General features: G+C 43.5%; 1 protein-coding gene across 1 annotated transcript in view; it reads right to left on the bottom strand.

Annotated features, from left to right (window-relative positions):
* The window catches only part of LOC309552691 (leukotriene C4 synthase-like), a gene marked incomplete at its 3' end in the record, with an annotated part of 103568 nt that overhangs the window by 14132 nt on the left and 66201 nt on the right, over nt 1-23235 (bottom strand). The window contains exon 3 of the mRNA XM_082253617.1: nt 7592-7662. Within this exon, the coding sequence (XP_082109743.1) occupies nt 7592-7662 (71 nt within the window). The remainder of the gene's footprint in view (nt 1-7591; nt 7663-23235) is intronic.

Genomic DNA, 23235 nt, shown 5'->3' with positions numbered 1-23235 from the left:
CCAGGGACAGCTGTACATTGGAAGGGAAGAACCTTTCTGGAGGGCAAGAACAAAATTCTATCTTGTAACCGCACAGAATCACTTCATAGACCCATTTGTCACTTAGCAAAGAAGTCCACCGGCCTGGAAACCAAACAAAGACATCCCCTCAACCCAGGCACAGGTGAGGGTGCACCTTCATGCTAAAGCAGCCTTGTCTGCGGGTCTACTATAGAATCCCGCTCTGTTTGCCAGATCAGGGTCATTTGGAACCTCCCGAAAGACTTAAAAGGTTTTAAACCCTTGTCAGTGGACCCTGAGGGATGAAAAAACTTTTTGTGTGCTGAGAAAGAAGGGCTGCATCTGTGACGAGGTTCTTTTTCCTTTCCAGACTGCGGTAGAAAGGTGCTCTTACCCCCATGAGACTCATAATGATGTCATCCAGCATAGCTCTAAACAGGCGATTGCCTTGAAAGGGTAAATGAGTCAGAGTTTTTTTAGAAGTCTGGTCCGCTGACCAACACTTAAGCCACAAAAAAGGCTTAAGCACCACTGCTGAAACAGATAACTTAGAAATTAAGGGAGCCGCGTCCAAGGAGGCATCGCTGACAAACTGCAACCCCTGGTCCGCCAACTCAGCAAAGGCAGGAGGAATCTGCTCACCCCTCAGATTATGGCAGAAAAGTTTTGCCCACTCAGTTAGTGTTTGCGACACCAGGGCAATAGCCCAAGACTGGCCTCACCACCAAACCAGCAATAGTGAACCTATTGCGGGCCACAGACTCCACCTTTCTGACAGTAGCCTCCTCAAAGGCCTGAGAGTCCTCTACTGGAATCACGGTTGCCTTGTTCAACCTGGAGACAGGGGGTTCCACCACTGGTGGGACAGTCCACTTCTTGAGGAGTTACTCTTCAAAGGGGTACCTCGTCGCAAAGCGGCGTTTTGGATGCTCCCAAATCCCAATCCTTTTAGACAAAACTGTCAAAATAGAATAGATAAGGGAACACCTTCGCCGCGCGAGACGGCTTGTGGGTGCCGAAGGGGACAGCCACCTCTGCAGCAGCTTCAGCTGCATCCTCCCATCTTCAAAGTCTCCCGCACAGATGTAATCAGTGTGTCAAACAGCACCTTCTCGTGCGCAGCTGCAGGAGTGGAGGAATCATCCTCACTATCTGATAGATCAGGGAGTGTGGCTACAGGCCTCGCAGGATGGTCCATGTCCGCAGTGGCCAATCCAGATTCAGGATCTGACAAGACAGATGAGGCAGGGGAGGGCTGGGGGCACTTTTTGCTAGCCCACCACCCAAAGGCCAGCTCTACCCGGGAAACAAAGGACTCCAGGCCTTGAGACTCCATAAGGTTAAAGGGGAACCCACCAGCAAAAAGCGTCTAGCACCGCACAAGAGCAGAGCACCTAACAACCTGCAGCAGAGAGAGGGAGGGACCCCACCAGAACTCCCCACCAGAGTAGCATTGGTCTGCACCAGAGATAGCCTGTATCCACGTGTGGTGTCCAGGGGAAAAGAAAACCCAGGTGTCAGCACCAGGGGAAAAAGGAGGAGCCCCCACAGCCATTTTCACTGCCCAAAGGCTCCACTTTCATGGCTGCTGCTCCTAAAGCACACCAGACCAACCAAAAATGGCCGGACTACACAAACATTGCTGCCTGCTATAGTGAATCACACAGGCCCCAATACAATGTCACAGACCACGGCAAAATGGCCAACACACGGGGTGTCCACAAGGCTTACAGGGACCCAGGAGGGACCCCTCGAGCCTAGGCCACATCTGGAAAAGAGGGTGGGGGAACCATCATACCAGCCAGTGCACACTCCAGCTGGGAAGACCGTTCTGCCAGCAGCATGCCCATCCACCCCCCCCCTCACAGGTACATAGCAGCCCAGCAGCTCCATACACCTGCCAGTCCACCGTGCTACCCAGGAGGGGGGGAGGACAAATATGGCCCACAAAAATAGAGGGGGGACTGGGGGTATGGAGGAGAAATCGCAGGTCCGACTGTCTCAGGAGGGGGTGCCCGTGTCTGCCCCAAACCAAACCCAGGGGGAGAGGGGGGACATGTACTCACCATACCAGGAACCAGACAGACACCACTCCAGTTAGAACCTCCTCATCACCGAAATAGAGGTGGGTGGCTGTCGGCCAAGAAGAATGCTGTAACTCAGGCCACAACCTGGTCGTATGCGACCTCGCGCGGTGCTTAACTCGCAGGCCAGCCCCTGTCCAGTGGTGCTATGTCGCAGCCAACCCAACGCAGAGTTCTGGTCTGCGCGCACTCGACTACTGGATCTAGCTAAATAGCCCATTGCCCAGTTCGGTAGTTACCGTAATTGTAGATTTCACAGGATAAAAACCCAGAGATAAAAAGCCATTTAAAAGGAAAAAATTGCCAGGACCAAAGATCCCAGCAGGGAACTAGGTCCTTACTCCTGCTAAGCAGAAAAAAACTGAAGGCCTATAGCAGAGAGGGGGATGTATACCAGCTAGGACTGCCCAAAGGCGTAACCAAGTCTTTTTTCTGCCTAGTGTCCTACTCCTGTAGGCAGCAATATAACCCTCTGGTTCTGAATATGGAGCGCTGTGTCTGTCAATGATTGAAAAGGAAAGTGAGTAAAAACACTCTTCTTTCACAGTCATATTTTGAATTAGAAACGTTATTTTATAACAATAGGTCACATTAGGAAGTTAAAGGGTAACTCCACCGTTGTGGGGGGAAAAAATAGCAATTAAAAAAAAATAATAAATCATTTACAATTGCTAAACAAGTCATATTGTAATTGACTGTTATTAAAAATTACCTTTTGTTTTTAATCTGCCGTGCTGTCATTTTATGTAAAATGCAATGCAGTATGGCAAGCTAGAGGCGTTCTGTACACAAATGGTGTACAGGACACCCCCCAGATATATAATTTCCTGCTTGTGTGATTGGCTTACTGATTTTCCCAGAAGTCTGCACTAAGATACATGTGAGATTTTGAGCATCCCCTGCAACAAAAAATTTTGCTGAGATACTCCCAAAGGAAAATCACATCCAAAGGGATGCAGATTCTGGAAGTTTCCTTATTAAAACCCTGCAAGTGCAACAGCTGACTGATAATTATATATACACTCCTATACAGATTCACTTTGCACATGGACACAGACAAACCGCTATTGGTTCAAAATAACAAAAAAGGTAGGAATCTGCACAAAGTTTGTTAAAATCTCTGTAATGTACATAGTTCAACCTAGATCAGAATGTTTATTTTCCCAACAAAAGTGAAGTTACTCTTTAATGCTGAGACCGATATCAAGTAAAACATTAGAAATAAAAAATACAAATTATTGCGCTAGGAAAAAAACAAATCAGGAAAATAAACAAAACGAATATGAATTATGAGCTGCTAGCACAATATCCCATTGGCGAGGAACAAATCAAAAAGAGAAAATAAAAACAGCAGCGCTCAAAAAATAACAACATGAACAGAGTCCTCCAGTGAACAGAGTCCTCCAGTGAACAGAGTCCTCCAGTGAACAGAGTCCTAAGTGGAATATGATGAATACTATAAGAAAAAGACTTCAGAAGATCCACCATGAGAAAGGAGACAAAAAAAATCAGACTCTTACCAGATGAAAGTAATAAAACAGCTGTCCAAACAAGGAGCTTGTTGATATGGGTCACCAGTTCTGGCAAAAGGGATCCCACCGACTCCAACAGTAAGATTTATTTTGAAAAAAATAAAAAACAAACAATCATTGCGCAAATATCTTATGTACGTCTTGGTGAAAGACAAGAGATGATGTGTGGAACATAGACGCAATCCCTCAGTGAGATAGAATCAAAACTCTGTGAAGTGAAGATAAATCCACCACCAAGGGGAAATAAACACACAGCCTCTTACCAGATCTATGTACTAAGCAGACTTCAAGGCTTGTGTGCTTCTGTTGTCCAGTCAATGAATCCAACGATGTATGCCTTTTATATTTGGTAATAAACTTGCATATGATGTTTGCGCAATGATCTCCTCTTTTTAATTTTTTTGGGGGATTATTTGGATTGAGTTTGATAATTATCGTTGGATTCATTGACTGGACAACAGAAACACACAAACCTTGATGTCTGCTTAGTACATAGATCTGGTAAGAGGCTGTGTGTTTATTTCCCCTTGGTGGTGGATTTATCTTCACTTCACAGTGTTTTGATTCTATCTCATTGAGGGATTGCGTCTATGTTCCACACATCGTCTCTTGTCTTTCACCAAGACATACATAAGATATTTGCGCAATGATTGTTTGTTTTTTATTTTTTCAAAATACATCTTACTGTTGGAGTCGGTGGGATCCCTTTTGCCAGAACTGGTGACCCATATCAACAAGCTCCTTGTTTGGATGGCTGTTTTATTACTTTCATCTGGTAATAGGCTGATTTTTTTTGGGCTCCTTTCTCATGGTGGATCTTCTGAAGTCTTTTTCTTATAGTACTCATCAAGTAAAACATTACATAGTTAGTCAGGTAAAAAAAAAAAAAAAAAAAAAACACACATGAATCCATCTAGTTCAATCAATAGAAAAAAAAAACACATACACTCATATACCCACAGTTGATCCAGAGGAAGGTAAAATAAAACAAGGGATGGTCCAATTTGCTCCAGTGGGGGAAAAAAATGCTTCCTGATACCCCAGGAAGCAATTGGTTATTCCCTTGATCAACTACTCCTGGTGCTATTACCCTCAAATGTTAACCTGGATACACACTATATAACTTTTGTTGGTAGATTTCCTTTAGATTTACCTTCAACTATGTAGTGTAAGGGCCTGCCTCATTGCATACAAATTGAAAGTGTTTAGGTTTGACCTCATATTAAATGGTTTTGGTAAAGCTAAAGGAAAAAAATCTAAAGACAATTGTACAGTGTGTATCCAGCTTTAGTATCCCTTTGTATTTCCTGCATATAGTAATGCATTCAACCGATTTTTTTTTTTACTGGGTTGGCCAGAAAATAAAATACCAAACATGTTATACTTACCTCCTCTGTGCAGTGGTTTTGCACAGGGCAGCCCAGATCCTCCTCTTCTCGGGTCCCTGGCCCCTCCCTCCTATTGAGTGCCCCCACAGCTAGCAGCTTGCTATTGGGGCACCCGAGCCAAGCTGCAGCACCGTGTGTCCATTCAGACACAGAGCTGCCATTTGGCCCTGCCCCCTCTCTCTCCCAATTGGCTGAGTTTGATTGACAGCAGCAGGAGCCAATGTCAACGCTGATGTGTCTCAGCCAATACGGAGAGAGAGTCCCGGACGGCTAAGGCACTAGTGGATATCGCTGGACAGGGAGGGGGCTCAGGTAAGTATTGGGGTGGCTGAGGGGAGCTGCTGCACACAGAAGACTTTATCTGAATGCATAGAATGCATTCAGATAAAAAAAAACTTCTGACTTTACAACCCCTCTGACCACTTCAGCCCCAAGCCCATTTTGACAATGTTTGTTTACAAATTAAAATCAGTATTTTTTGCTAGAAAACTACCTATAACCCCCAAACATTATATATATTTTTTTAGCAAAGACTCTGGAAAATAAAATCGCGGTCATTGCAATATTTTTTGTCACGCAGTATTTGTGCAGCGGTCTTTCAAACTCCATTTTTTGGGAAAAATTACGAAAAATCACATTTCACTGCATTTAAAAAAAACTAAACAGTAAAGTTAGCCCATTTTTTTTGTATATTGTGAAAGATGATGTCACGGCGAGTAAATAGATACCCAACATGTTACGGTTTAAAATTGCGCACACCTGCGGAATGGTGACAAACTACGGTCAATAAAAATCTCCATAGGAGACAATTTAAAATTTGTTAATGGTTACCAGTTTAGAGTTAGAGTGTAGCTCTTTTTTAAAATTATTTCTCACGCTGAAAACTGCATTTTTGAATACATTCACTTTTTGAAACTGCCGCCTTTAGCAGCAGAATACCCGGATGTGACGTCATGGACGCCGCCTCCGGGTTATGTCATCGGAGACCCGATCGAAGCCGCTTGCGGCTTTGATCGGAACTCCATCCAGCTGGTTGGACAGGAGACCCGGGCAGAGCCGCGGAAGGCGGCAGGAGGGGGGGGGTGGACATCCCCTCCCGCTCGCCGGGGTAACGATCAAGCGGCTCCCGAGCCACATCAGTTGTTACCGCCGGAAAGCTGACCGCCGGCTCTATAAAACGGTACTGGGATGATGCCTCTAGTTAGAGGCATCATCCCGGTACAACCACTTGAAGTCAGCCGACGTAGGTCTACGTCAGTTTGCGTTAAGTGGTTAAGAGTGCTTCCTTGTGCTAAATAAACAACCAAAACTAAAACCTCTAGACTGTCTTCTTGAACCAATTGGAGAGTGTGGAAAATTCCTGTTGCCTGGCTGAGGGTGCGGTGTGGGTGAAATAGGTCCAAATACCAGCAGCTCTTTCGAGGGTAGCACTACATATGGGTCCCGACATTGAACCTTGAGATACACCACTAGTAACCGTTGACTATGGAGAGTATGAGTCATTATTTACCACTCTGAATATGGTCTTTTAGCCATCTACTATCCATTTACAAACTGAATTTTCTAAACTTGTAGACTAACTTACACATTAACCATGTGTGTGAAACTGTAGCAAACGCTTTGGCAAAATCCAAGTATACTATACCAATAGCCACTTCTTTGTGTAAGGTTTTGCTTACTTCCTCATAAAAAAAAATCTGGTTTGTTTGACAACTTCAGATTTTCGTGAATCCATGCTGATTATTGCTAAAAACAAATATTGTTTTTTAATAAAAACTCTTCTATGTGATCTTTTATTAAACTTCAAAGTATCTTCCCAACTGTAGAGGTTATACTGACTGGTCTGTAGTTGCTTGGTAAATACTTTTTTGCCTTACAACAATCCAGTGGTACTATGCCAGTCATTAAATAATCTCCATAAATTAGAAACAGCTTTGAAAAAACAGAGCTCAGCTCTTTAGGGCTTTTTCCCACAGGATGTCCGTCGGACGGACTCCATTTTTCTCAGCGGGGGATCGATCCGCCGATCCCCCGCTGAGCAGGAGTATGACAGCTGTTCTCCGCTGTTCTCGTGCGGAGACACAGCTGTCAGAGCCCCATACATCTCTATGGGGAAATCGGATGGGAACGGACTGTCGGTCCGTTCTCATCTGATCCCATCCGATCCGATCTGCTGGACAGATGGAAAATAGGGTTTTCATCCGTCCAGATTTGACGGATCGGATCGGGTGTCAGCGGACATGTCTCCAATGCACCATAGAGATGCATGGGGGGACCGTTCAGATCCGCCAAAGAAACGGACAGGTGGATCTGAATGGTCCGCCTGTGTGAAAGGGGCCTTAAGGACACATGGGTATAAGAGATCTGGTCCAGGTGCTTTATCCACCTATATTTTGTGTAAATGCTTCTGGATCATGTCAGTTTTCAGCCATTGTGGATCATTTGGGGCTATGTCAATTCTATCCAAATTGTGGACTTGACCCCCCTTCACCCATTTTTATTTTGTATACACAGAGATGAGGAAGGTATTATATAAATTTGCCTTTGCAAGTGTACATAAACATAAAACAGAACTTACAATACTTACCTTGATGGAAAAAGATTCCAGCAACCCATAAGACAGAGAGGAAGACCGGAAAATATTCAGAGCAGTTCAGCCTGTGGGAAAATAAAGATACTATAAAAGAATAGAATGCTTGGGTCCCAGGTAATGGCTCCTATGCTAAAAACTACTGTATATGTAAGCTGCCATTGCTGATCTAATTTGCTAATTTCCTGGTTGTCATGATGATCGTTTAGGAATATACAGGTGCATCTCATAAGATTAGACTATCTTGAAAAGGTTAATTTATTTCAGTAATTCAATTCAAAAAGTAACTCATTTTTTATATAGATGCGTTCCACCCAGAGTGATATATTTCAAGAATTTCTTTATTTTAATTTTGATGAATATGGCTTACAGCTAGTGAAAACCCAAAATTCAGTATCTTGGAAAATTAGAATATTATATGATACCATTAAAAAAAATATTTTTTAATACAGAAATGTTGGCTTTCTGAAAAGCATGTCCATGTACAGTTATGTATGCACGTAATACTTAGTCAGGGCTCATTTTGCATGAATTACTGCATAGCATAGTGGTGATCAGCCTGTGACAGTGCCATGATGTTATGGAAGCCCAGGTTGCTTTGATAGCGGCTTTCAGCTCATCTGCATTGTTGGGTCTGGTGTCTCTCATCTTCCTCTTGACAATACCACATCAGCAGATGACATGTCTCCCCAAATCATCACTGACACTGGAAACTTCACACTGGACCTTATGCAACTTGGATTCTGTGCCTCTCCACTCTTCCACTCTGGGACCTTAATTTCTAAATGTAATGCAAAATATTCCACAGTCCGTGATGATTTCAGGAGCAATGTCATCTGCTGGTGTTGGTCCACTATGTTTTGTCAGAGCAGCCCTCTACCAGGAAATCCTAGAGCACTTCATGCTTCCCTCTGCTGACCAGCTTTATGGATATGTGGATTGAATTTTTCAGCAAGACTTGGCACCTGCCCACACTGCCAAAAGTACCTATACATGGTTTAAATGATCAAGGTATCACTGTGCTTGATTGGCCAGTGAACTCACCTGACCTAAACCCCATAGAGAATCTGTGGGGTATTGTCAAGAGGAAGATGAGAGATACCAGACTTAACAAAGCAAATGAGCTGAAAGCCGCTATCAAAGCAACCCGGGCCTCTAGAACACCTCAGTAGCGCCACAGGCTGATCTCCTCTATGCAACGCCACATTGATGCAGTAATTCACACAAGAGTTCTGACTAAGTATTGAGTACATACTATACTCTACATGGACATACTTTTCAGTAAGCCAACATTTATGTATTAAAAAACTTTTTTTTATTGGTCTTATGTAATATTCTAATTTTCTGCGATACTAAATCTAGGGTTTTCACTAGCTATTACCCATAATCATCAAAATTAAAATAAAGAAATGTTTGAAAAACATCACTCTGTGTGTAACGTATCTTTACAAAATATATGAGTGTGACGGTGTTCACCGTCACTGGAATTTAAGGACAGATGGGTGATGGTTTGGATTGCTTCATATTTGTCAGCAAGGTCTCCATGTAGAAATATTGAGATTTGTTCCCATTTGCCATGAGGTCTCTGACCAGGAAGTACCACTCCTAAGATGGTCATTCCAGGAAGTTCAATGAGGAGATTGACTGTCTAACAATGTTGCTTTTGTCTGAGGTGGCTTTCCATTCACCTATTGTCGGGTGTGCTAATGAACTCACCTGTTGTCTGCTAAGGGATGTATTGACACTCAGAGTAATGTGTATTGGGGGCTCATTATGGAATCATTGTTCTGTGTCTGGCTATTGTGTACATTGATTGTCCCCTGGGGGTTTCTGTCTCATTACACATAACAGTCCTTCTAATCAAGCTATTGGACCAATCCCTGCTGACTCATTTTCAAGTCCTCATTTGCATGGCTAAGGATGACCTGAAGGAGAACGGCATGTACTTTGCAATTGACCAATGGGAAAGCGGTTGTTGAGGGCAGGATGTTCCAAATTCTGTATATAAGTTGTGTACTTCCAATACATTTTCTTCCTGTTTGAACTTACATACAGCCTGCCTGGTGTTTGTTCTAATGGATTCCGAACGGCACATAGCTGTAGTTCGGATCCCGGAGCCTTGGTTGACCGAACCATCAGATGTTGCGATCTGCAAGCTGACTCACTAGAAACAGCGGAGTGTCGGGAGAGCGGAAGCGAGCGAGCAAGGGTCTCGTCACAATGAGTTTTACTTTTTGAATTAAATTACTGAAATAAATTAACTTTTTGATGATATTCTAATTTTATGAGATGCTCCTATGTATACACACTCACTGGTCACTTTATTAGGTACACCTTGCTAGTACTGAGTTGAGTTTTTGCCTTCAGAACTGCCTTAATTCTATGTGGCATAGATTTAACAAGGTGTTGGGAAATACAGTATCTGACAAGAGTACACCCCTCACATGTTTGTGAATATTTTATTATACCTTTTCATGTGACAACACTGAAGAAATGACACTTTGCTACAAGGTAAAGTAGTGATTGTACAGCTTGTTTAACAGTGTAAATTTACTGTACCCTCAAAATAACTCAACACACAGACATTAATGTCTAAACCACTGGCAACAAGAGTACACCCCTAAGTGAAAATGTCCTAATCGGGGCCAAATTTGCCATTTCCCCTCCCAAGGTCATGTGACTCGTTCGTGTTAAAAGGTCTCAGGTGTGAATGGGGAGCAGGTGTGTTAAATTTGGCATTTTCGCTCTCACCCATACTGGTTATTGGAAGTTCAACATGGCACCTTATGGCAAAGAACTCTCTGAGGATCTGAAAAAAAAGAATTGTTGCTCTACATAAAGATGGCCTAGGCTATAAGAAGATTGCCAAGTCCCTGAAACTGAGCTGCAGCGTGGTTTTTATGACCATACAGCGGTTTAACAGGACAGGTTGCACTCAGAACAGGCCTAGCCATGGTCCACCAAAGAAGTTGAGTGCACATGCTCAGCTTCATATCCAGAGGTTGTCTTTGGGAAATAGATGTATAAGTGATGCCAGCATTGCTGCAGAGGCTGAAGGCGTGGGGGTCAGCCTGTCAGTGCTCAGACCATATGGCACACACTGCATCAAATTGGTCTGCATGGCTGTCGTCTCAGAAGGAAGCCTCTTCTAAAGATGATGCACAAGAAAGCCCGCAAACAGTTTGCTGAAGACAAGCAGACTAAGGACATGGATTACTGGAACTATGTCCTGTGGTCTGATGAGACCAAAGATAAACTTATTTGGTTCAGATGGTGTCAAGTTGGTTTAATGGCAACCAGGTGAGGAGTACAAAGATATGCGTGTCTTGCCTACAGTCAAGCATGGTGGTGGTAATGTCGTGGTCTGGGGCTGCATGAGTGCTGCCGCCACTGGAAAGCTACAGTTCATTGAGGGAACCATAAATGCCGACATGTACTGTGAAATACTGAAGCAGAGCATGATCCCCTCCCTTCAGGGACTGGGCCGCAGGGCAGTATTCCAACATGATAACGACCCAAAATACACCTCCAAGGCGACCACTGCCTTGCTAAAGAAGCTGAGGGTAAAGGTGATGGGCTAGCCAAGCATGTCTCTAGACCTAAACCCTATTAAGCATCTGTGGGGTATCCTCAAACAGAAGGTGGAGGAGTGCAAGGTCTCTAATATCCACCAGCTCTTTGATGTCGTCATGGAGGAGTGGAAGAGGACTCCAGTGGCAACCTGTGAAGCCAGTGCCGGGACAAGGTCATCCAGCGCCCAGGGCAAAGTTGCCAAACTGTGCCCCCCTATCCCTTAGGGTTAGGGTCAAGGTGCCACCTAAACCCTTCAATAAACTACTGCGCCCAGGGCAGCTGTTCCTTCTGCCCACTACCTGTCCCAGCCCTGTGTGAAGCTCTGGTGAACTCCATGCCCAAGCGGGTTAAGGCAGTGCTGGAAAAAAATGGTGGCCACACAAAATATTGACACTTTTGGCCCAATTTGGACATTTTTACTTAGGGGTGTACTCACTTTTGTTGCCAGTGGTTTAGACATTATTGGCTGTGTGTTGAGTTATTTTGAGGGAACAGCAAAATTTAATTTACACTGTTAAGCTGTACATTCACTACATTGTTGCAAAGTGCCATTTCTTCAGTGTTGTCACATGAAAAAAAATATAATAAAATATTCACAAAAAAAGTGCGGGGTGATATACTATATTTCCAACACCTTGATAAATCTATGCCACTTAGAATTAAGGCAGTTCTGAAGGCAAAATGGGTCCAACTTGGTACTAGCAAGGTGTACCTAATAAAGTGGCCGGTGAGTGTGTATATATAGGCGCATTTCCTAAAATTAGAATAACTTTTGTGAGATACTGTACTCCTCAGAGGTTTTGGTCCATATCGAAAAATGCAGTTTTGTGCAACAACGAAAATATATATATATATATATATATATATATATATTTGTGTGAAAAAAAATTAATATAAATTTCATTTATGTACAGCATTGCATGACCATGCATTTACCAGGTAAAGTAGAGCACTTCTAAAACAGACTGGTCATGAAGGGGGTAAAATCTTCCAGAGCTCAAGTAGTTATTCCACTCCCCCCCCCCAAACAGTTAACCACTCCAGCCAGTCCACATGGGGATCACAGACACTGCCATCAATGCTGGGGGTTATTACATAAGATAGGCACTATTATTCATAGAAAGTGCAGAGCTGATAAACAAGTCCAACTGCTCAGAATGAATCAAGTGATGTGCAAAGAAGCAAATGCAGATGAAAATTGGGGAAAGACCCAGCCAGAACCACCACCAACGCCAAACACACTGCCTCTTACCCCAAAACGTGGACCCCCTATTACGAAGGGTCAAATGAGCTTGATGTTTTAATCTTTGGCTATGAAGCCACAAGCACCCTTCAGATCCTCAAACCAGGAAGGTGCAGTCCAATTCACCTTCCTGGTTTGAGGACCTGAGGGGCGCTTGTGGCTTCATAGCCAGAGATTAAAACATCAAGCTCATTTGACCCTCCGTAATAAGGGGTCCACATTTTGGGGGTAAGAGGCAGTGTGTTTGCTGATGGTGGTGGTTCTGGCTGGATCTTTCCCAGATTTCCATCCGCATTTGCTTCTTTACACATCACTTGACTCCTTCTGAAGTTGGACTTGTTTATCAGCGCTGCACTTTCGATGAATATTACTTTTTTATGCCATTATTCCTGCATATGTGTTAGCAGCTTGACTTTTTAATATTATTATTAATATCCGAGCACAGTTTTTTTATGCTTTATTTGTAAGATAGCACTATTGCTGGGGATTATTGTTGCAGAAACTGACACGAATGCTGTGGGTTATTATTGGGTAAATTGGCTGCTGTTTCCTAAACTGGCACCAATGCTGGGGATCGAATAAACCAATGTTGGGGATCGAATAAACCAATGTTGGGGATCAAATAGTAGAAACTGGCACTGATGCTGGGTGTTATTTTTGCTGCTGCTGACACCAATGCTGTGGATAGTTATTTTGTAAATTGGCACTTATATTGTCGGTTAGTATTATGGAAACTGCTATTTCTGCTGAGAGTTATTATTTTCTAAACTGGCATCGATGCTGGGGGATATAATTGCAGAAACTGGGACTAATGCTGGTGGTCATTATTATCTTAAAAGGAATAACCGCGCTAAGTAAACATAAAGAGCGAAGCAGCAGCTTCAAGTGTGACAACACCAATAATGCAAATAAATAGTAATAAGCTGCACTAAAATTAATGTTACGTGCTATGCTCACACGTGTAGATATATAATGTAAAGTCCCAATAGTCTCTAGACACAAATGTATTCTTTGATATACACAGATCTTCAACTGCTATAGGGCCTCCTCGAGTAATCCGATCTGCTTACCAGATTTAGGTGAGATTTGAGCCAAAAATTATCCCAATGACACCAGAATGTCTCCCTCGATCAGTTGTGTTCTCAAAAACGTAGGACCTCAAACGATGTTGGATCATACATGTGGAAAAAGAAAGGGTCCCATAGCGTAATACTGATAATGCATATATAAGAAATAGGGAACCCAAAAGGTGCACGTGTATAGTGTATATTCACACCTAAGTGTGATAAGACCAAAAAGAATACCGCAGAAAGTACAGCAAATGACCCACCACCGAGTGTACCAACTGCTTACCAGAACTGTGAGTTAATATGCCAAACAGGATGATGACCACCACCAAAAGCACAATCTGCTTACCAAAAAACCAAGGATATATGAATAGGATGAATACCACTTCCGAAAGCACGAACTGCTTACCAAAATCAATAGTAAGAGAGCACTCCCAGGTAGGGGGCACACGGGCGCGTGCCACAGGCGACCTGGCTGTGCTGTGTTAATACACAGCAGATGCTGATCAGCTTGTACCCGCCAATGGATGACCACCGGCACCCACCGATCGTTGGGAAGACACACAGGACAGACCTCTGTCTATGTAAACAAGGCAGAGCTCTGTTCTGCCAGTGGGGAAGCAGAGCTGCATTATTATTTCAAAGCACTGTAAGTCCCTCTAATAAAATACACATACATTTAAAATGTGTGTATTAACCTAATTTATTTGTATTGTTTCAAGTATTTTCTTGTTTTGAAATTACACTGACTCCTTCTTTATACCCGGTGGGGGGGTTGGACGCAGTTTGCCATCTTTGCCCTGGGCACCAGATGTCCTTGTGCCACCACTGGTTGTAAAAACTGGTTATTTGAGTTACTGTTGCCTTTCTATCATCTCAAACCAGTCTACCCGTTCTCCTCTGACCTCTGACATTAACAAGGCATTTTCATCTACACAACTGCGGCTCACTGGATATTTTCTCTTTTTTGGACCATTCTCTGTAAACTCTAGAGATGGTTGTGCGTGAAAATCCCAGTAGATCAGCAGTTTTTTAAATATTCAGTCCACCCCGACTGGCACCAACAATCATACCGCTTTCAAAGTCACTTAAATTTCCTCCCCATTCTGATGCTTGGTTTGAACTTCAGCAAGTCGTCTTCACCACATCTAGATGCCTTGATTTTCTGCCATGTGATTGGCTGATTAGCAATTTGTAGTACCAAGTGATTGAACAGGTGTAATTAATAAAGTAGCCGGTGAGTATAAACAGAGTGAATAAGTGCTTATTGTATGTGCCAACTTAAAACAAAGTGCCAATAAAAATTGTGTCATAAAAAACCATTTAGTTTTAAAATAAAGTGCACTAGTGATTTGTGGTGTGACCAAGTTAGCTGGTTAATAAACTGGGCCCATAAGGTGCAACTCAGTAAAGTGCAAGTGCTGTGCTGCATATACTAAACGAGTAAAAAATAATGGGTTCCCAATGTGCATTTATTTTGTGATAACAGTTGATAATGACAGAAAATAAGTTAAATTCATAAATGAAAAAATGCATAAAACAGTGAACATAAATTCATCCGTGCTGTGCGTGGAGTTTGTATTACCACTTAAGTGAAAAAGTGCCAAAATGAATGAGAGAAAGTGATGAATAAAAAATGGGGTTGCAATTCTGTTGTACATCCACTAGATGTCGCCCCTAAATATACGACCTGTGCTTGAGGAAAAAAGATGGTCGGTTTCTTCCGGGGTTCTCCAGTGGGTCAAACCAGGCTTTTAGTACCTCAGGTTAGAAGAAAGAAACCCCATGATGTAATGTGTATCTGTAGCGTGGAAGAGAGAGCATAAAAACTCACGTTCGAGGCTGTCTAGGATCAGCGGTGATGGCCGGGAAGCTTCCGCGTTCCACGGCCCAGGCTCCGAAACCGGAAGTGACGTATTGACGTTACGACTCCGCCCTACGTGTTTCGTCATGTGACGTCTGCTGGAGAGGACGCCGGAGAACCCACTGGAGAACCCCGGAAGAAACCGACCATCTTTTTTCCTCAAGCACAGGTCGTATATTTAGGGGCGACATCTAGTGGATGTACAACAGAATTGCAACCCCATTTTTTATTCATCACTTTCTCTCATTCATTTTGGCACTTTTTCACTTAAGTGGTAATACAAACTCCACGCACAGCACGGATGAATTTATGTTCACTGTTTTATGCATTTTTTCATTTATGAATTTAACTTATTTTCTGTCATTATCAACTGTTATCACAAAATAAATGCACATTGGGAACCCATTATTTTTTACTCGTTTAGTATATGCAGCACAGCACTTGCACTTTACTGAGTTGCACCTTATGGGCCCAGTTTATTAACCAGCTAACTTGGTCACACCACAAATCACTAGTGCACTTTATTTTAAAACTAAATGGTTTTTTATGACACAATTTTTATTGGCACTTTGTTTTAAGCTGGCACATACAATAAGCACTTATTCACTTTAAGGTAGCGCCGTTACAACCTCCTTTCATACATATTTCACACTTTAACCCCTTGTGGGTTTGGTTGTTGGCAGCTTACACCTTCACCATTGTCTAAGGTCTTTACTCCATAGCGCTGGTCACCCCTACCTTTCTACGGTGAGTATAAACAGTTAGGTCCATATATATATATACAGTATTTGGACACCAGTACAATTTTCATACCTTTGGCTCTGTGTGCTACCAGATTAAAATGAAAACGAATGAAACCAAATTAATTGGAAGTGCAGGCTTTCAGCTTTAATTTAAGGGGTTGAACGTAAATATCAAGTACAGATTTTAGGAACGGCATCCATTTTTTACACAGTCTCCCCGTTTTCAGGAGCTCAAATGTAATTGGGCAAATTAATCTAATCATAAATTAAATGTTCATTTTTACTATTTTGTTGAAAATCCCTTACTGGCAATGACTGCCTGAAGTCTGGAACCCATGAACATTACCAAAGACAGGGTTTCCTCCTTTCTGATGCTTTGCCAGGCTCTAACTGCAGCTGTCTTCAGCTGTTCTTTGTTTGTGGGTCTTTCTGCCTTTAGTTTTGCCTTCAGCAAGTGAAATGCATGCTCAATTGGGTTGAGATTAAGTGATTGACTAGGCCATTGCAGAATAGTCCACTTGTTTTCCTTCAAAAGCTCCTGGGTTGCTTTTGCAGTGTGTTTTGAATCATTGTCCATCTGTACTGTGAAGGGCCGTCCATATCAACGTTGCTGCATTTGGCTGAATCTGGGCTGACTGTGTATCTCTAAACACTGCAGAACTCATAAGGCTGCTTCTGACTTCTGACACATCACCAATAAACACTAATGACGCAGTGCCACTGGAAGCCACGCATGCCCATGCCATCACACTGTCTACACCATGTTTTGCAGATGACGTTGTGTGCTTTGGATCATGAGCTGTTCCAAGCCTTCTCCACACTTTTCTCTTCCCGTCATTCTGCTTCAGATTATTCTTAGTTTAATCCGTCCAAAGAATGCTTTGCCAAAAAACATCTAAAAAAGCCAGAGCGCTTCTGGAAAAGTCTAATCTGGTTTTTCTATTCTTCAGGCTTATGAATGGCTTGCACTTTTGGGTTGAATCCTCTGTTTTTGCTGTCGTGAAGTCTTCTCTTGTTAGTAGACTTTGACAATGATACGCCCACCTCCTGGAGAGTGTCCTTGTCTGGATGTTGTAAATGGGTTTTTCTTTAACATAGAGAGGATCCTGCGATCATCCACCACTGTTGTCTTCCAATGCCGTCCAGGCCTTTTAATGTTGCTGAGCTCACCAATGCATTCATCTTTCCTCAAAATGTGCCAAACTGTGGATTTGGCCACTTCTAATGTTGCTGCTAGCTTTCTGATGGATTTGTTTCATTTTTGAAGACTTACAATGGCCTGTTTCACTTGCAATACCAGCTCCTTTGAATGCATAATGTGAGTTCACAGCAAAAGATTCCAAATGCAAATACCAGACTCCTGGTTTACACATATGCGATGCAGGAACCCTGCAAATCCACTGCAGGATCCCACATCCCACTCAACTCGCAGGCAGTTCACACTGCCATATGCGAATTGCTGGGGGTGTCAATACAAAGTTAACGACATGCCCAGATCAGTTCACATATCGCAGTGCGAACTGTCAGTTCGGACATGATTTAGATCGCATAGGTGTGAACACCCATGCGATCCGATTCTGGTGCAGACCCAAAAAAGGGTCCTATGCAAGTTTGGTCCGAATGTGATGCGAATTTAGCCATATAATCTGTATGGCTGAATTTGCCTCGCACAGACATTGCATGTGATTTGCAAAGCAGTGTCCTCCGAATCACATGCGATGTCTGTCATCGCATATGTGTGAACCAGCTCTTAGAATAAACTCCAGACAGTTTACCTGCTTAATTGATGAATACATAATGAAGGAGTAGTCCACACCTGGCCATGAAACAGCTTTTGAATAAATTGTCCAATTTCTTTTGGTCCCTTGAAAAAGGGGGGGGGGGGGCTATTCTTAAGTGTTGTAATTCCTAAACCCTTCCTCCGATTTTGGATGTACCCTCAAATTAAACCTGATAGTGTGCACTTTCAGCCCAAAACCATTATATAACTGTAGCTTGAATATGTTTTGGTAAATACCTGGAAAAAAAAACTAAAATTGTACCTGTGTACAAATATATTTGGACCTAACTATTTTATATATATATACAGTGGGTACGGAAAGTATTCAGACCCCCTTAAATTTTTCACTCTTTGTTATATTGCAGCCATTTGCTAAAATCATTTAAGTTCATTCTTCTTCCTCATGAATGTACACATAGCACCCCATACTGACAGAAAAACACAGAATTGTTGACATTGTTGCAGATTTATTAAAAAAGAAAAACTGAAATATCACATGGTCCTAAGTATTCAGACCCTTTGCTCAGTATTTAGTAGAAGCCCCCTTTTGATCTAATACAGCCAGGAGTCTTTTTGGGAAAGATACAACAAGTCTTTCACACCTGGATTTGGGGATCCTCTGCCACTCCTCCTTGCAGATCCTCTCCAGTTCTGTCAGGTTGGATGGTAAACGTTGGTGGACAGCCATTTTTAGGTCTCTCCAGAGATGCTCAATTGGGTTTAAGTCAGGGCTCTGGCTGGGCCATTCAAGAACAGTCACGGAGTTGTTGTGAAGCCACTCCTTCGTTATTTTAGCTGTGTGCTTAGGGTCATTGTCTTGTTGGAAGGTAAACCTTCGGCCCAGTCTGAGGTCCAGAGCACTCTGGAGAAGGTTTTTGTCCAGGATATCCCTGTACTTGGCCGCATTCATCTTTCCCTCGATTGCAACCAGTCGTCCTGTCCCTGCAGCTGAAAAACACCCCCACAGCATGATGCTGCCACCACCATGCTTCACTGTTGGGATTGTATTGGACAGGTGATGAGCAGTGCCTGGTTTTCTCCACACATACCGCTTAGAATAAAGGCCAAAAAGTTCTATTTTGGTCTCATCAGACCAGAGAATCTTATTTCTCACCATCTTGGAGTCCTTCAGGTGTTTTTTAGCAAACTCCATGCGGGCTTTCATGTGTCTTACACTGAGGAGAGGCTTCCGTCGGGCCACTCTGCCATAAAGCCCTGACTGGTGGAGGGCTGCAGTGATGGTTGACTTTCTACAACTTTCTCCCATCTCCTGACTGCATCTCTGGAGCTCAGCCACAGTGATCTTTGGGTTCTTCTTTACCTCTCTCACCAAGGCTCTTCTCCCCCGATAGCTCAGTTTGGCCGGATGGCCAGCTCTAGGAAGGGTTCTGGTAGTCCCAAACGTCTTCCATTTGAGGATTATGGAGGCCACTGTGCTCTTAGGAACCTTAAGTGCAGCAGAAATCTTTTTGTAACCTTGACCAGATCTGTGCCTTGCCACAATTCTGTCTCTGAGCTCTTCAGGCAGTTCCTTTGACCTCATGATTCTCATTTGCTCTGACATGCATTGTGATCTGGAAGGTCTTATATAGACAGGTGTGTGGCTTTCCTAATCAAGTCCAATCAGTATAATCAAACACAGCTGGACTCAAATGAAGGTGTAGAACCATCTCAAGGATGATCAGAAGAAAAGGAAAGCACCTGAGTTAAATATATGAGTGTCACAGCAAAGGGTCTGAATACTTAGGACCATGTGATATTTCAGTTTTTCTTTTTTAATAAATCTGCAACAATGTCAACAATTCTGTGTTTTTCCGTCAATATGGGGAGCTGTGTGTACATTCATGAGGAAGAAGAATGAACTTAAATGATTTTAGCAAATGGCTGCAATATAACAAAGAGTGAAAAATTTAAGGGGGTCTGAATACTTTCCGTACCCACTGTATATATATATATACACACAGTATACACACACACTGCTAAAAAAAAGGAACATTTTAATCAGAGTATAGCATCAAGTCAAGTACACTCCTGGGATATTGATCTGGTCAGTTAAGTAGCAGAGGGGGTAGTTAATCAGTTTTAGCTGCTTTTGTGTTAATGACATTAACATCAGGTGCACTAGATAATGTGAAGGCTCCCAAAACAAGAATGGTTTTACAGGTGGGGGCCACTGACATTTTTTTCCCCCTTCTCATCTTTTCTGACTGATTTTCACAAATTTTGCATTGGCTAGGGTCAGTGTCACTACTGGAAGCATGAGACGATACCTGGACCCTATAAAGGTTGCACAGGCAGTCCAAATCCTCCAGGATGGCACATCAATACGTGCCATTGCCAGAAGGTTTGCTGTGTCTCACACCACAGTCTCAAGAGCATGGCAGTTACTCTAGGAGAGCTGGACAGACTCTAGGTGGTCTGCTCCTTTGTGCAAGGAGGAACAGGATGAGCACTGCCAGAGCCCTACAATGTGACCTCTAGCAGGTCACTGGTGTGAATGTCTGACCAAACAATCAGAAACAGACTTCATTAGGGTGGCCTGAAGGCCCAACGTCCTCTAGTGGGCCCTGTGCTCACTGCCCTGCACCGTGGGGCTCGATTGGCATTTGCTATTGAACACCAGAATTGGCAAGTCCGCCATTGGCGCATTGTGCTTTACACAGATGAGAGCAGGTTCACCCTGAGCACATGTGACAGATGTGAAAGGGTCTGTAGAAGCCGTGGAGAATGTTATGCTGCCCGTAACATCATTCAGCATGACCAGTATGGTGGTAGGTCAATGATGGCCTAGGGAGGCATATTCATGGAGGGACGCACAGACCTCTACAGGCTAGACAATGGCATCCTGACTGCCATTAGGTATTGGGATGGAATCCTTGGACCCATTGTCAGATCCTACGCTGATGCAGTGGGTCCTGGGTTTCTCCTGGTCCATGACAATGCCTGGCCTCATGTGGCGAGAGTACGTAGCTAGTTCCTGGAGGATGAAGGAATTGATACCATTGAATGGCCTCTACGCTCGCCAGAACTAAATCCAATTGAACACCTCTGGCACATTATGTTTTGGTCCATCCAATGCCGCCAGGTTGCACCTCGGTCTGTTCAGTAGCTCAGTGATGTCCTTGTCCAGATCTGGGAGGAAATGCCCCAGGACACCATCTGTCGTCTCATTAGGAGCATGCCCTGACGTTGCCAGGCATGCATACAAGCATGTAGGGACCATACAAACTACTGAGCACCATTTTGAGTTGCTGCAATGAAATATCAGAAAAATTGACTAGCCTGCTGCAAGATTTTTTCACTTTGATATACGGGGTGTCTTTGAACTCAGCCCTCTGTAGGTTGATAATTTTTATTTCTATCAAATGATGTGGCATTCTTTCGTTCCTAACACATTACCTAGTCCATATCAGTAAAGATATCCAGCATGATATTTTTCCCTTTTGAGATCTGATGTGTTTTCAAAGTGTTACACACACACACTTAAGTGGAGCTTTACTTAAAGTAGCTGTAAACTTTGTTACACACCACTTGTACCTACAGGTAAGCCTATAATAAGGTGAAACTTGTACAGTTTAGAAGATATTAAGAGTGCATGCTGCCGAGGAGCCAAACAGGTGGCTCCTGCAACGTCATTGCGGCTCCGGCCAGTCACAGCGCCAGAGCCCGCAAACCCAGAAGAAACACCAAAGAAGATGTCAGCCGTCTCAGTGGTGAGCAGGCACCGCTGGAAAAGCTTAATTCTAAGGTAAGTATTTCATAATGAGCTTGTATGCGATGCATGCTAGCTCATTATGCCTTTGTCTTACAGGTTTTTGGGGGTTTTTTTTGGTCTGGGGGTTTACAACCTTTTTAACAAGAAAAAGTTTGCAAGCAGGCAGGCTTTTTATGACAGAAAATAAATACTATGGGAGACATTTATCAATCCTGTCTCTTAACAAAATACCTAACTGGAGTCGTGAGATGGATTGTGAGGCAGATTTATTTCTTTGTTACAGCTTAGTCATAAGCTTCTCCTTTGGTTGCTCTAAGGCAGCTCATAAATACGTTTGGGTTTTTAATTCAATCAACGGGTTGAATAAAAAAAAAAAATGCTTTGAAAAATTCTACCCTAGCTGCAGCCATCTTGAGTAAGGGCAGATGATCCATGTAGCATTTACTTCCTGGAATCCATCTACCCTTTGGTAATGCATACAGGCAGGAGGGTGTGCTTAGCTGTGAAAGCCCCTCCTCTTCTCCTCCAGATGAAAGAAAAAAAAAACAGAGTTAAGTACCTGGTGACGCTTTTTCTAAGAAGTCTTCCAGGACAGCACCAGAGATAGGCTCCTCCCAGCCTGAAACAGGAAACACATTAGTTCACCATTATAAAAAAGGCAGTCATACCTTCTGCCTCAGTAATATCAAAGCACCGAAGGATCCCTCAGTAAGCTTTTGAATCCACAAAACCCTTTTATAAAGTTTTAGGGCGGGAATGGATGCTGCCCTGGAAGACTTCTTAGAAAAAGAGTTAGGCTTCTTTCACACGGTCCACCTCCGCAGGCGGATCTGTGTTGCTCAGCGGGGATCGAGCCGGGCGGATGACAGCTCCGTCTCCGCTTGCAGAGCGGAGAGGGAGGTGTCTCAGCACCCGCTGCCCTCTATGGGGGATCGGAGGAGAGCGGACCGCTTGTCCGCTCTCATCAGATCCGCTCCACTCCGATTACTGAACGGATGGAAAAATAGGGTTTCCATCCGTCCAGATTTCAGCACAGGATCGGATGCAGATGGCAGCGGGTGTCAGCGGAGGTGACCTCCGCTGACACCCGCTGCCCCATAGAGCTGCATGGAGGATCCGATCAGATCCGCCTAAAAAACTGACAGGCGGATCTGATCGGACCGCCCGTGTGAAAGAGCCCTTACAAGGTACCGAACTTTGTTTTCTCTAATCGTCTTCCAGGGCAGCAGCTGAGAGGATGTCCCAAGCAATACTTACTAGGGAGGGGAAAAAGTTTGGAGCGCCTTGCGACCAAATATCTTGTCCTGACTTGACAGTTGGTTGATGCGGTAATGCCTTACAAAGCTATTGAACCTCAACCATCTTTCTTCCCTGCAGATCTGCTCCGAAGTTGCCCCAGCTCTTTCTGCACTTGATGATGCCCAAGCTCTGATCGAGTGGGTCGTGACTCCACTCAGCGGGGCAAGGTTTAGGGCTTGGTAGGCTGTCTGAATAGCAAGCTTTATCCATCTGGCTATCAAATTTTTCGAAGCCGACTTCCCTTTGTTCACTCCTGCATGGAGGATGAATAGAGTGGTTGTTTTCCGCCAATCTTTAGTTCTCTCGAGGTAAGCTATCAGGATAATTGAAAAAACACTTGCGCCTCTAAATTATAGT

This window comes from Pelophylax lessonae (assembly GCF_965119305.1).
Source record: "Pelophylax lessonae genome assembly, chromosome: 4".
Taxonomy (NCBI): domain Eukaryota; kingdom Metazoa; phylum Chordata; class Amphibia; order Anura; family Ranidae; genus Pelophylax; species Pelophylax lessonae.
This window is presented reverse-complemented; position numbering and strand designations above follow the sequence as displayed.